Source organism: Schistocerca serialis, chromosome 3 (assembly GCF_023864345.2).
Source record: "Schistocerca serialis cubense isolate TAMUIC-IGC-003099 chromosome 3, iqSchSeri2.2, whole genome shotgun sequence".
NCBI lineage: Eukaryota > Metazoa > Arthropoda > Insecta > Orthoptera > Acrididae > Schistocerca > Schistocerca serialis.
Window position 1 is genome coordinate 1012089152 of NC_064640.1, and position 15732 is coordinate 1012104883.

At 37.4% G+C, this 15732-nt stretch overlaps 1 protein-coding gene across 1 annotated transcript in view; it reads left to right on the forward strand.

The window, feature by feature from the left end:
- Nucleotides 1–15732, forward strand: part of LOC126471469 (uncharacterized) — a 268925-nt gene that overhangs the window by 46842 nt on the left and 206351 nt on the right. Inside the window, exon 5 of the mRNA XM_050099666.1 lies at nucleotides 8431–8572. Within this exon, the coding sequence (XP_049955623.1) occupies nucleotides 8431–8572 (142 nt within the window). The remainder of the gene's footprint in view (nucleotides 1–8430; nucleotides 8573–15732) is intronic.

A 15732-nucleotide genomic window follows, 5' to 3' on the forward strand; every position in this document is an offset into this window, starting at 1 on the left:
CCAGGTTCTAACACATTGCTTCTGTGATGCCATCAATCCATCTCATCCTCTGACGTCCTCTTCTTCTAGTTCCTTCAATCTTCCCCAGCACTAATGTTTTTTCCAGCGAGGCATGCCTTCGCATTGTGTGTCCAAAGTAGGTCAGCTTTTGTTTTAACATTACACCTTCCAGGGAGAAATCTGGTTTAATTTGCTCCAATATTGATCTGTTGGTGCTCTTTGCAGTCCATGGAACTCTAAGAAATTTCCTCCAACACCACAATTCGAAGGAGTCAATTCTTCGCCATTCAGCCTTTCTAATGGTCCAGGTCTCACATCCATACATCACAACTGGAAAGACCATAGCCCTCACAATACAGATCTTTGTTGCTAGTGTTATATCTCTGGACCTTATAACCTTGTCAAGGTTTGACATCGCCTGTCTACCGAGCAACAGGCATCTTCGGATTTCATGGCTGCAGTCGCCATCAGCAGAGATCTGGGAACCGAGATAACTGAATGTGGTCACTACCTCCATGGTTTCTCCTGCTATATCCCACGAATTGGTAGGTGTAGTTGCCATAATTTTTGTAATCTTCACATTCAGCATAAGACCGGCCTTTTCACTTTCGTCTTTCACCTTCAGTAAGAGTGTTCTCAAATCTTCTTCACTTTCTGCCAACAGGATCGTATCATCTGCGTACCTGAGGTTGTTTACATTTATTCCAGCTATTTTAATTCCTGTTTCTCCTTCATCTAGCCTTTCATTCCTCATAACATGTTCTGCATACAGATTGAATAAGTACGGTGACAGTATGCAGCCTTGCGGGACCCCTTTCTGAATCTTTTGAATCTTTATCCATTTCGTTGTTACATACATAGTTCTCACCGTGGCTTCTTGGTCTAGGTATAAACTCCATATCAGATGAATGAGGTGATCTGGTACACCCATGTTTTTCAGTACGTTCCATAATTTGTTGTGATCGACGCAGTCAAAGGCTTTGGCATAGTCAATAAAGCAGAGATACACATCTTTCTGGAATTCTCTCACTTTTTCCATAATCCGCCGGATGTTAGCAATTTGATCTCTAGTTCCTCTTCCTTTCCTAAATCCAGCTTGTTCTTCTGGTAGCTCCCAATCTAGATATTGGTGAAGTCTATTTTGTAAGATTTTCAACATAACTTTGCTAGCATGTGAAATAAGTGTGATTGTTCGGTAATCTGAGCATTCTTTAGAACTTTTCTTCTTTGCAATGGGGATGAATACTGATCTTTTCCAGTCTTCTGGCCACTGCTGCATGATCCATATTTTTTGACATATTGAGTGCAGCACTTTCACTGCATCCTTTCCAGTGACTTTAAACAATTCTGCTGGTATTTCATCATGTCCACTAGTTTTGTTATCAGCCATATTTTCAAGGGTCCACTGGATTTCGCTCTCCAAAATATCTGGCTCTAGTTCTAAATTAACATTAACATCAGCAGTAGGAGCCCTGTCATGATGCAGTTCTTTCTTGTATAGGTCTTCTACATATTCTGCCCATCTTTCCTTAACATCCCCTGCTTCACTCAGATCTTTCCCGTTTCTATCTTTTATCATTCCAATTTTTTCCTGGAATTTTCCTTTAATTTCTCTAATTTTCTTATAAAGATCTCTTGTCTTCCCCATTCCGTTACTCTCTTCAACTTCCTAGCACTGTTCATTAAAGAATATATTTTTATCTCTTCTAGCTAATTTCTGAAAATCTTTATTTAATTCAAACATAGCTGATCTATCTCCCTTGATTTTTGCTTTCCTTCGTTCTTCTGCAACTTGCAGTGCCTCAACTGATAGCCATCTAGCCTTCTTACTGTTCCTTTTCTTGGGAATGTGTTTCTCTGCGGCCTCCTTGACAGTATTAGCTACTTCTGTCCACATCTCTTGCAAGCTTTTGTCCTCCAGCTGTAATACATTTTGTGCCTCTACAGCATAGTCGGAGGGTATAGAGTTAAGGTCGTATCTGCAAGTTGGGATACTTTTTGCTACATTCTGAAGTTTCAGCCAAAATTTTGCCATCAGGAGCTCATGATCTGATCCGCAGTCAGCCCCAGGTCTCTTGTAACTGACTGAACCGCGCTCTTCCACCTCTGATTACAAAGTATGTGATCAATTTGGTTCCGGTGTTGGCCATCTGGCGAAGTCCAGGTATATAGGTGTCATTTTGGTATTTGAAACATTGTATTAGTAATTATCAATGAATTTTCTTGGCAGAATTCTAGGAGTCTCTGTCCAGCTTCATTTGTTGTACCAAGACCATATTTCCCTGTTATACCTTCTACAGCTTCATTTCCCACTTTTGCATTACAATCTCCAACTATGAAGACGATATCCTTTTTTGGTGTTGACAGTAGTAATTCTTGTAAATCTCCATAGAACTGGTCAATAATTTCCTTTTCAGCATCGGTTGTTGGTGCATAAACTTGAATTACTGTGATGTTGAGGGGCTGACCTTGAAGTCCGATGGACATCATTCTATCATTTTTATATTTGCATCCCATTACAGCTTTTCTCACTTTATCACTAACTATGAAGGCCACTCCATTACTTCTGTTGTTATCATCCCCAGAATAATACACCATATGGCCATCTGAAGCAAATTCTCCCATGCCAGTCCACCTCACTTCGCTTATTCCCAATATGTCGATGTTAATTTTCTCCATCTCTCTCTTCACTATGTCTAGTTTTCCTTGATACATGGATCTTACATTCCATGTTCCTATGCAGTGCTTCTCTTTGCACCATCTTACTCTTCGTGAAGCTCCTCTCAACCTGGTTCCCCCCGGAGATCCGATCGGGGAACTTGAAACTCCAGAACATTTTGAGCTGAGCGAAGCCATGGTGTTTTCTTGGGATAGTTCAGTGGTGGTTTCCCATTGCCTTCCACTGTCCTCCAACTCCTATTTGCTCACCGACTCAGTTTCCCGCTGGGGTTGGTTACCCAACCTTCCGCTGAGTTGCTTGGCTTAACAGGGGCACCACGTGTAGGTAGGAAGTTGCAGAATTGAGGTGACAGAGGCTGTGAGAACTCTCTTGCTGAGTTCTTGTAATCGCGTTATCACCCCCATTTTATGTCAGAGTCTCATGATGTCTGCAGAGACCCCCCCAGGTCATTTCCTGGGCCCACTTGACATTTGCATAGTAGTGAGTTAATTTGAGTATGTAGTTCATCTTAATGTAACAACTTTCATCTATAAAATTTGCTATGTGACAAATCATTATTTTTAGAAATATGTTTCTGGTGACTCATGCACTTCTACAAATATCATATCTTCTAGAGAAACATAATTCAACAAATATATTTCAGAGAAATGTATTGTTAGCTATGTGTCATGAAGATATGCATGTTTTTTGTCTTCACTGTGGTTTGTTAGACTTCAGGTTTACCCATTAGAATTAAAATGCAATGCCTTTATCATTTTAGGCAGCAATGAAATGCACAGTCCACATGGGAACCAATAGTTATAAAATGAATACCTTACTTTATGTATAAAAAATATGGTTATAACTATGTAAATTCTTAGGAATTAATAAGATATACTGAAATGTAAATTATGGGAACTGATTTCATGATGCAAAAATTGAAAACTAATCTAGAGTCCACTTAAAGGAATGAAATCATTTGCTCAAAAAGCACTGTAGAATGGCAGATACGTCAAAGTAGGCTCTCTATACAAACATAATGAATCACTGAGAAACCTTAGTGTGCAACTTCAGAAAAGTGCATGATAATCAATGCAGTTCTCCCATTGATTTTCTGTACTACATTTAGTGGTCAGATTAATATAATAGATTCACTTTACCCTTATTTCTGAAGCAGAGAATTTAATTTTTTTCTTACTTATGTCTGATTTAAGCACAAGGCTGTAGAAACTGTCACAGTTTATTCTACAATCAACTTGTTTTAGATATTTTGAGATTTTATCTGATGTACAAATTATACGATTTTGTGCAAACCTGTACATAAATGAGGGTGCTATTTGTTGAGCAATTACTTTGCTTTTGCCAGACCCTTGTGCAAAATAACTTCACAGTCTCCATAAAAAAAGCTTTAGAAAAACATATATAATTGCACTGACAAGCCTTTCAGTTCAGCTTTTGCTATTATCATTTTCTATAGACAGTCTGCTTAAAGCTGTTTCTCTCAGTATGGATACATGGCAAATGTGTTAGTTTTACACTGCATTCCACACAATGTTTCTGAATTTTGAGTTTTTGGATGCAAATTTTAAGATTCTATTATTTGAGGATGTCACTCTATCTTTACCTTGTAAGTGTGGGTGGTTGTGTTTCCAACAGAAAATACACTGACGCACCAAAGAAACTGGTATAGGCATGCATATTCAAATACAGAGAGACGTAAACAGCAATGCCTGTATAAGACAACAAGTGTCTGGCACAGTTGTCAGAATTGGTTACTGCTTCTACAATGGCAGGATATCAAAATTTAAGTAAGTTTGAATGTGGTGTTATAGTCAGTGCATGAGCAGTGGGACACAGCATCCCTGAGGTAGCAATGAAGTGTGAATTTTCCCTTACGACCATTTCACAAGTGTACCATGAATATCAGGAATATGGTAAAACATCACATCTCTGATACTGCTGTGGCCAGGTAAAGATCGTACAAGAACGGGACCAATGACAACTGCTGCTGATTTCAATGCTGCACTGTCAACAAGTGTCGCCATGTGAACCATTCAATGAAACATCACCAATATGGGCTTTTGTCTACCCTTGATGACTGCATCACACAAAGCTTTATGCCTCAGCTGTGCCCATCATAACTGACATTGGACTGTTGATGACTGGAACATGTTGCCTATTTGAACAAGTCTTGTTTCAACTTGTATTTAATGGATAACATGTATGGGTATGGAGACAACCTCATGAATCCATGGTGCATTCCAATGGACTTAGGCAATTGCAACAGGACAATGTAACACCCCACACATCCAGAATTGCTACAGAGTGGCTCCAGAAACACTCTTCTGAGTTTAAACACTTCCACTGGACAGCAAACTCCCCAGACTTGAACATTATTGAGCATAACTGGGAAATACTGTTCAGAAGAAATCTCCATCCCCTCATACTGTACCAGATTTATGGACTGACCTGCAGGATTCATTGTATCAGTTCTCTGCAGCACTACTTCAGACATTAGTTGAATCCACGCCAAGTCACATTGCGACACTTCTGTGTGCTCACAGGAGCCTTACACAATATTAGGCAGGTGTACCAGTTTCTTTGGCTCTTCAATATACATTGCAGATATTAACACAAATGACAATATCATGAAAAGAATAGACTGAATTTTCTGTTATAGAGGAGACATTGAATCAAAGATAGGCACAACAAAAAGACTGTCATACATTTGAGTTTTGGTCAAAATACCTTCTTTGAAAGTAGGAAAACCACACTTGTTCACACAAGCACAACTGAGGCACACATAACCACTGTTGCTGGCCACTGGGGCCTGACTTTGCTGTGACCAGACTCCAGAGTTCAGCAGCCTGTGACCATGGTCACATGTGCCTCAGTTGTGTTTGTGTGAATGATTGTGTGTTTTCTACTTCAGAAGAAGGCCTTTTGTCCAAAATCTTAAATGTATAGCAGTCTTTTCTTTGTGGCCATCTGTGACTTGACATCCCCTCTATATGGTGATTAGGAATCTTTTCTTTTCATAGTATTGTCATTATCCCATCCTAGATTTTTCATTGTTAGGTAGTAACATCATCACTTTAAAAAAACTGAACATATGTTATCTCAAATGCATTTTTCATGTGAAATGGAAATCACAGAACTTACATAGAGACAATTTCTCAGACACCAGAGTACCATACCTTCACTATTTTGTTAGTAATGTGGTAATATTTTTTATTCTTGAACGTGAATCTGACCAAGTACTATGACTTTTCAGTGATAAAGTGACAGACCATCACATAAACTTTTTGATCTTACACATTCTTGCATTGATATTAAATAATCTTTTCTTTTACTTATAAGGCTTCTTATACTCATATCAGTTACCCCAAACTTCTTGCTCAGACAAAAAGGCAGTATTTTGTGGTACACTGCATAACATTTCTTTAAGGGGTTTTATAGGGATACTGCATTTGCATTCTTCACACTAACTTAATTTCAAGTACATCTGTAAATTGTAGAAAATACTGGGATTTGGTAGATACTATTTTGAATACAGTGAATATATTTTTTATAAGTAGACACATAATAAGCTGCTTAATTGGTACATCATTGAGTGGAACATGTCTCAAACATTTGAGAAAGTTGGACTTAGCTAAACTCACTTTTCTGCACAGTTATTGAGACAATAGATCTTTATCTGCTTTACTTTAGTTGTGCATAATCTCAGAAGTCAAGTACTTGCCTATAAGACACTATTTGCAATACATTTTTATTAGAAGAAGTGTAGCAGGTTAATTGAATACATGCTCTGGTACCAGACAACTATTTGTCTGCCACTCAACAGTGGGATGAAATATGTCTAAAATCAGTTCTCATCTGCTTCCATTTGACAATAAAAGATGGCATAATATTAATTGTGTAACATTTAGACACTGATCAATTTCTTAAATGGCATCAGCATATGCTAGTGTTGATTTTACACAAAGATATGTAATAATACTTTGAGAGAATACACTATACATAAAAGTAAGAAAAATATGTGTCTCAGGCATGGACTCTACATTATATTACTGCTGAAATATGAAGACTCATTCATAGAAAAGGCTTAATGTCATATTACAAAACCATGAAATTTAGGAAGCAGCCACATATAATTTTTATATCATTAAATTATTACAGTTCAATATAATGGAAGGAAACATTCCACGTGGGAAAAATTATATATAAAAACAAAGATGAGGTGACTTACCGAACAAAAGCGCTGGCAGGTCGATAGACACACAAACATATACACAAAATTCAAGCTTTCGCAACAAACTGTTGCCTCATCAGGAAAGAGGGAAGGAGAGGGGAAGACGAAAGGAAGTGGGTTTTAAAGGAGAGGGTAAGGAGTCATTCCAATCCCGGGAGCGGAAAGACTTACCTTAGGGGGAAAAAAGGACAGGTATACACTCGCACACACGCACATATCCATCCACACATACAGACACAAGCAGACATATTTAAATATGTCTGCTTGTGTCTGTATGTGTGGATGGATATGTGCGTGTGTGCGAGTGTATACCTGTCCTTTTTTCCCCCTAAGGTAAGTCTTTCTGCTCCCGGGATTGGAATGACTCCTTACCCTCTCCTTTAAAACCCACTTCCTTTCGTCTTCCCCTCTCCTTCCCTCTTTCCTGATGAGGCAACAGTTTGTTGCGAAAGCTTGAATTTTGTGTGTATGTTTGTGTTTGTTTGTGTGTCTATCGACCTGCCAGCGCTTTTGTTCGGTAAGTCACCTCATCTTTGTTTTTATATATAATTATTACAGTTCCTATTATTCTAAAATAATGCACTCTTGAAAAGAAGATTAGTCACAGATTTATGAACAATCACCAAATTAATGTTATATGGTAGAATATGTAGGAAATATTTGTGTACATAAATGAATAACAACAAATCTTTAAGCTTTTAGTGGTATGATGGACTATGTGTTACAAATGTGTTACACCAATGCCTGTAAATCTCAGAGAGCATATGATTTGTGACCTGCATAAAATCATATTCATTCTTCTGATACATACCACAAAGTCTTGAGATATTACTCACTTTATAATTTCAGCAACAGCATGTGAACATCGCAGGAAATATCACAGTCAATAATACTGGGAAACAGTTGAGAGAATTCATGAGAGGCATTAAGTACAATTATTTGTAGGCTTATTGGATGAGCCACTCTAGAACAAACAAGTCCAAGTGAGATAGTGATAAGACAGAATCCAAACTCTCAATGACTGGACAGTGATTTGAACTATTTTCTTGAAAATGACAATATTTAATGAGTTCTGAGCACCATGCCATTTTTTATCTATCTTCTGTAATTAACTGATGTATGGAAAATTTTGTAGCATGTGTATGAATTTCTATGACAAAATTAATTTCATCTTATACAAAATGTTTTAAATTATTTATGTTTTCAAATTACACTTGCACAAGCTGAAACAGAGAAATAAACTGTATAAGGAATGAAATAGTAGGAAACAAAGTAATAATATTATTGTACGTATGTACTGATTTCAGTATTTTGCTGCCTATATTCAGAGCCATCTGTCAGTTCTTTTCTGTAGTAACCAAGTTTGCACTATAAACCCTTGAAATGCACTGAGGGGGAGGGGGTAACAGGTAGCTCTGATTGACTGGAACATTTAAGTTCATGTCTCTTAAGTTATCAAATTTTTAGTTACAAGAGGAAACTATTGGCTACATGCTGGCAGGCATACTTTGTGTTGCAGGAGGGCGGCGGCATGCTGCTGCAGCAGGCGGCACAGGCACCTGCACACAACCAGTCTGATGCATCACAAGCACAACCACCACCTTCTAAGGCCTCCTCAGGGACCATAAGTGGAATGCTAGCAGACTTCAGCAGGGCTCTTGGTAAGCTCATCTCCACCTTGTCCTGTACCTGCTCCATCACTGCTCTGCAGATCATTGCAATGACGCTACAATAAAATAATTTCCTGTTAAGCATTCTTTACATTCCATTCACTGAGAATAGTGACTGATACAACTCTAAGTGAACTGTCATTAGTTTGATATTTTATTTAATACCTACATCGGAATGTTAAGTGGGTGGCAAGAGAATATTTCCATATTTCAGGCTGACAACCTTTCGTTAAAACATTGTACGTACTTTTTCTCAAGGTAATCAGTATCATTATTTGAGTGCCTCTGAATCCATTTTTGATACTTCTTCTGCACTTTTCCATGAAGTGAAAAGACCACTGAGATATCTATGATGCCCATTGGTATATTTGTTCTCTATTCCCTTTGGGCCAAAAGCATATGGTAGCTCACAAACTAAACACATTCTATGAAAGAATATACAGTCATTTTTCAGTATTTTATTATTTAGATGAAATCCAGTTCTTCAATATACCACCCAAGAAACAAAGTGTGACACATCACTAGCAAATAAGCCAACATGTTCCTCCATTTTCCATTCCCATGCATTATTGCTCCCAGCTGTTTGTATGACATAATTGAATAGTGTAATAAGTTAGTAACTCAGTACTCAATGACATTACTCAGTACTCAATGACGTCTACTTTTTTTTATAGAATGAAAGTCCACTTCAGTTTTCAGTAATTTTCTTAATTTATTCAATGACCAGCTTTGGAGCTTAAGGCTTCATCTTCAACTGCAAACAAGGTGAGGGGCATCTAATGTAATCTAATGTACAAGTACTGTTGGATTGACATACTAAATTGAAACCTACAGTTGTAGAAAATGGTGTACTCACATAATTATGAGAACATAAATGTGTGAGAGCCAGGACAGTCAGTCATGAGGGACTGCACTCACGTCACACAAATGCATGGGACTGGGAAAGAACATTAACATTGGGGGAGGGGGGTACCAGATGGAAATGAACTGAGCAATACTGTAAATAAAAAAGCACCTAAACTCACATGTAAGACCAGCAAACACAGTGACTGACTGGACAGCATCACAAAGGAAGTGACCAGTGCAGACAGCCCAGTAGCCAGCTGACCACGGCAGTGGAAGAAACTGATGATGGAGCCAATGAGGTGAGAAACTGAAGTAAGTAGTCAAGAGAGAGTGGGAAAAGGAGTTGACAGGTCTGTCCACTTACAAAAGTATGGTTAAAAAGATCTATACAAACTATAGCTACAGATATAATAATAATTAAATAACATACAAACATGGGAAATCAGCAAAAACACCCAAAAGCAGCATGACAGAGTATGTCACATTAAAGAGATGTAACATAAACATACATCTAAAATGGTTGTTATAGATGAAATATAACAGTATATCTAAAAATTAAGCAATAAAACAATGACAGCTGAGATGTGATAGGGGAATGATGCTGACTGTAAGGATCAGTAGCTATGTATAGATTCATCTTTACAGAGCAAAAACATCTTAGTATAAAAAGCTTAGTTAAACTTGAAATGGTAAACATAACGAGAGTAACAATGTACACATATAATACAAAACTTTTCATCCACATAGTACCAGACATAATAAAGATAGTGAGGAGTAAAAGGGCTATATACTAGGACAAGGGAAAACCAGAAGAGAAATTACACCTATGTATAATGGTTGTGATCCCTGGGGTTGGGTAAAGTAGGATTAATGCAACAACAGAGTCATTGCAATGAAATAAAATAAACTAACTTTGACACATGGGAGCATCATCTTTAAGACACAAAATGTATAATATATAACTGTAAGTGTATGGGGAAATGCCTAAAAGTCAACATGATGGAATGCATGACAGTAAAAAGATAAAATATAAAACTAAAACTGCAGCAGGAACAGGGTACTGATGGCATACACAAAGTACATCCAACAATCAAGCAACAAGATGATAGCTAAAGAGTAGCCTGAAAAAGAAAATGATGCATGGGAGTGTCGATGATAAAACAATTGATCTATTATTAAAAAAATAGAATCTTGGAAGACTTAGAATAAATGCACACCATTTAGTACTTAGAAATCCATAGTTATTTAGAATACACTTGTGTTTCAGCAAATTTTGTTCGTTTAGCATTAACTTGGGGTTCAGGTTCAGATCCTGCCAAATTTAAATTCTCTCAAGCAGGTCAAGTATATGTCCTTTCAGATTATGGTGGAGGATACTGTGGTTCTTGGTGATGACAGGAATTGAGTGTTTACAGGCCTTAAGATCACTGGTTAAAGCATATTTTGAATTACTTACATCCTGATGTTCCTTGACCTGACAGCAAATGTCCATTCTGTTTGGCCTGTGTATTGGCACTCACAGTCTCCACACTTGACTTTATAGACACCCGAATGCGTGTGTGGCTTTACATTGTGGGTTTCATGTCATCTGCCTTCTTTAGTCATACAGTCCCTAAGTATGGTACTTGTATTACTTCTTATTATTCTTGTCTTGATTCATGGGTGTGAGGGGAATCTACTGGGTAATACCAGAATGCTTCTTTTGCAGAATATGCCATTCCAGAAAATCAATTACTTGTGTTGAATAGCCATTAATGTGGGCAATATATTTAATTGTTTTCAGATCTTTGTTAAGATTTATGTCATGTAAATGCTGTGCCATGGCATGCAATGTGACTTCCTTGTACTTGTATAGACGGTTACATGACTCATGAATAATGTTGTTGGTGATTAACTCCTTCTTGTAGATAACATACATCATATGGCCATCCCATGTGAAGATGCAAAAATGAGCAGAAATGTAGAGATAAGTTTCTCTGATGCTACAACATAAAATGTATTTGGGTGTGCATACAATTCAAATCTTGCTGGAATTGGATTATTTGTTCCTTTGAGCCATTATAAAGTGAAAAAAGGATCATCCATCTAATGCCATAATGTACAATATTGTGTTTGTGGGTGGCATTGATTTCAAAAAATTGGGATTTGATGTGGATGATGAAAATAACAGCAACTTTGTTCATGAGTGGTGAAACCATGGCAAGACTACTAGCCCCAGATCAAAAATAGCTGTGACCAAGGACCAGTCAGATGAGCATACTGAACTCATTAATGACTTATATATCAACATTACTGTACTGTATTCAAATTATTCTCACCAATAAGAGTAATCTCTTTTGTAGGGATATTAGTGTACATGTTGGTGATGTCTAAGCTTGCCATGTATGCACTGTTTGTAACATAAGTATCATTTAAGCAGGCAATGAGCTCTTGTCAATTTTTAATGGAATAGGTAGCTGGGTAATGGCAATGCTTGTCAAGAAAAGAGTTGAGTTCATTGGCAAGCCAGTAATATGGGGAATCTATGGCATTAACAATCACTCTAAGGGAGTATTGGGCTTATGTATTTTCATTGTACCTCTTAATGTGGGAGTTTTGTGATATGCTGGTAATGGCACTCTTTTGGAAGGGGGCCAAATGGGGGAATGGAATTATGACATAACATGAGGGATCAGTGATAGGACACATCCTGACGTATCAGGAAACTATCAATTTAGTAATGGGGTGATGTCGCATAAGGCATTGTAACTGATCACACATTAATAACAATACATTGTGACTGAGATGGAAATCAACTTTTAATACTGACCATTTCATCTGACTGAGCAGCCAGTACTTTATGTAATACACTACAGTATGTTTGGTGTTCTGCTTTTGAACATGCAGGTGACCAAAGAGAACAGTCTGTGAAATGATCAGCCCAAATACAAAACACTTTTTTTGAAATAAATGTACAATTATCTTTCTCACTCTCCGTGGCTGTGACTGAATGTCCTCACATGCAATTATGTATGCAGTTCCATGTCTTGAGGTCCAAATACAAGGAGGAGTTGAAAAATATGAGGTACATGAGATCACAAGTCTGTAGAAAAATGAATTCTGACTAATCCAGTCACTATAAACACAAGTCTATTGATGCAACATAACACACTGAGTAACAGAGTCTGATAACAGCCAGACAACATAATGTTAAAATGATTGTCCATTGGAAGTGGAAATAAGTCTCCTTTCATGACAGTGGGCAAAACAGAACTGTTTTTCTCATTCCACACAAATACTTATCAAACCATTGAATGGTGGTGGCCCATCACAACTCTTGGGGGCTGCGGCTATTTCCTCCTTTTTTAACAGCAGCTGTTGCATTTTAATGATGTTTTGTTGGTATGAGCCAAATATAACATACTGACAACCATGTAATCAACTGCTGGCTATATTAGCAATGAAATCAAAAGCTATGAAACTATTATTCTTGTTCCACACTTCAGTCTCAAAATCATGAATGTATACATATTGAGGATCTTGGCAACATATCTAAGTCCGATAATAATCAAATGCCTACATATTGTCCACTAGGGCGAATGACAGGGGGCAAAGGTGCTACAAATCATGTTCACAGCTTGATCATTTGTAAAGTCATATGTCAGGTTTGCAAGTATACTTATGTCTTATGAAGACAGATTATCTTAGTGATGGAGGAACTTTTCATCAAAAACATCTGACTCACAAAGGGAAGGAAGTAGTATAATAAAATTTCTCATAATGATGTCACATTAAATCCCAAACTGCTCTGGGGTATTCTGTGGGCTTGTGGAGTGATAGCATATGAGTTTGTTGAAGGTTTGAGAAAAGTCACTTCTGCTCATTGCTGTCTGCATTTTATTATGTGAAACAGATTTTTTGTATTTGTCACACTTTCAGGCATAATTCATTTGTGCATTAATTGAAATGGCATAAATACCTAAGAGGAAATTATAAGGTATGCAGTCTGTTGACGTACTCCTCAATAAGTTAATTATTGATAGAGATTTCTTTGTTAGATGGCACAATAAGCCTGGTGGCCCTTTGGTGCCACACAAAAGAAATGATAATACTCAAATGATGAATTTCATGCTCCCACTTCAGTTCATCCTGGACTTACATATAATAACAAGAACAAAATACTACACATCACAAAAAAGGAATGAGAGATGATCTGACATGGTCAAATGTAATAGGTCTCATATTAGTATTAGACAAGGATGAGAAAGGAATTTGGGCATGACTATTTCAAAGAAACCTTCCAGGTACTTGATATAGCCACTTCTATCTCTACATCAACAAACTGCAACCCATTATGAAGTGCATGGCAGATGGTACTTCCCATTGTAGCACATGTTATACCTTCTTACCAACTTGCTGTAAATGTTCATAAGTGAAAATTGTGCACTTCACAAAAAAGGAAAACAATGTTGTATACTACGTCTACAATGCCAATGAGTCACAACTGGAATCATGGATGTATGGACTGCAAAAGGAATAATTGCTTTAATGCCTCTGTATGTACTGTAATTAGTTTAATCTTGTCTTAACAGTGTGTATGGGAGTAATATGTAGGGAGTTATAGAATATTCATAGAGTCATTACTTAACAGTGATTCTTCAAACTTTGTAAGTATGCTTTTGTGGGATAGTTGGCATCTAACTTCCAGCATGTGCTTGAAGCACCTCAGTGACACTCTCCCTTAGGTCAAACAAACCTGTGACCATTTGTACTTCCCTTTTTTATGTATGTTCATGATCTCCTATTAATTCTATTTGAAATGTGTGTCATACTCTTGAGTAGTAATCTAGGATGATTCATACTGGTGTTTTGTAATCAATCATCTCCATAGACTCATTTCTATTTCCCAGTATCATATCAACAAACCAAACTCTAATGTAATGTGATATCTTGAATAGAATGACCTCCTCCATGCCAATCAGAATGGATTCCAAAAATATCAATCATGTGAACCAACTCAATCTTTTCTCACATGAATTATGAGAGCCATGGATCCAGTAAGTCAGGCAGGCAACATTTCTTGACCTCCAAAAAGCATGTGACCCAGTTTCCCAGCTTCAATTATTATCAAAAGTGTCATCTTACAGTGTATGAATGGTTTAAGTATTTCTTGGTAGGGAAGCAGCAGCATGTTATTCTCGATAGAGGATCATCAACAGATGTAGAATGTACTTCAGGTGTGCCCATGGACCCTTGCTGTTCATGTTGTATATTAATAACATTACAGAAAAATGTTACTAGTGTAGTCTACTCTCAGACTTTTTGCAGATGATGTGGTTATATATAATAAAGTACTCTCCAAAAACAGCTGCACAATTATCCAGTCGGCTGTTCATAAGATTTCAAAGTGGGGCAAGGGAACTTGCTGTAAATGTTCATAAGTGAAAATTGTGCACTTCACAAAAAAGGAAAACAATGTTGTATACTACATCTACAATGCCAATGAGTCACAATTGGAATCATTTATCTTGGTGTAACAATTTGTTGGGATAATAAATCACATAGACCCACCTATGGAACCTGTACCAAACTGAGCTAATAGCAGATACTGGAGATTTACAAAGAAAGGATCCCTTCCCCCCTCTTTTAAACCAACCAACAAAGAAGGGAAGAAATGTCCAGTTTGGTTTCAGCAATTTTCTTAAGAAACTCAAAAGGATCAACCACATCACCACATTATACCAATATGAATCTAAGCATTTACTGCACATGGTTTATATCCGAGATCCTTCACTACAAATACATAGAAGCTGTAGCCTACTATTGATGTGGTCCATTCAATAATCCTGCAGGGCTTTCTTCCCTCTTTATCAATCAGTGACACATCAGTATCCTGCTTATAGTCAAGCAAAAGTGAGTCCTGTGTCACATAATTACTTGTCTTTCATGGTGTTGTGATATTGTCGGCAGTTAAGGTCTTACCTTAATAATATGTAAGAATCCTAACACATCACAGGAGTATCCAGACATGAATGAATACTCCTGCAAAATCGAGGCTGTTGGCTAATGAGCATCACCATATCCTTCACTACAAATGCCTTTAAACTGTGGCCTACTAGTGATGTAGTCCATTCATCAATCCTTCAGGGCTTTCTTCCCTCATTATCAATCAGTGACACATCAATTTCGTGCTTATAGTCAAGCAGTAGTGAGTCCTGTGTCACATAATTACTTGTCTTTCACAGTGTGGCATACAATGAAAATAAATTCAGCCCTTTATCAAGCAAAGATATCAGACTGTAAGATGCACAAAAATCAAAGTTTTT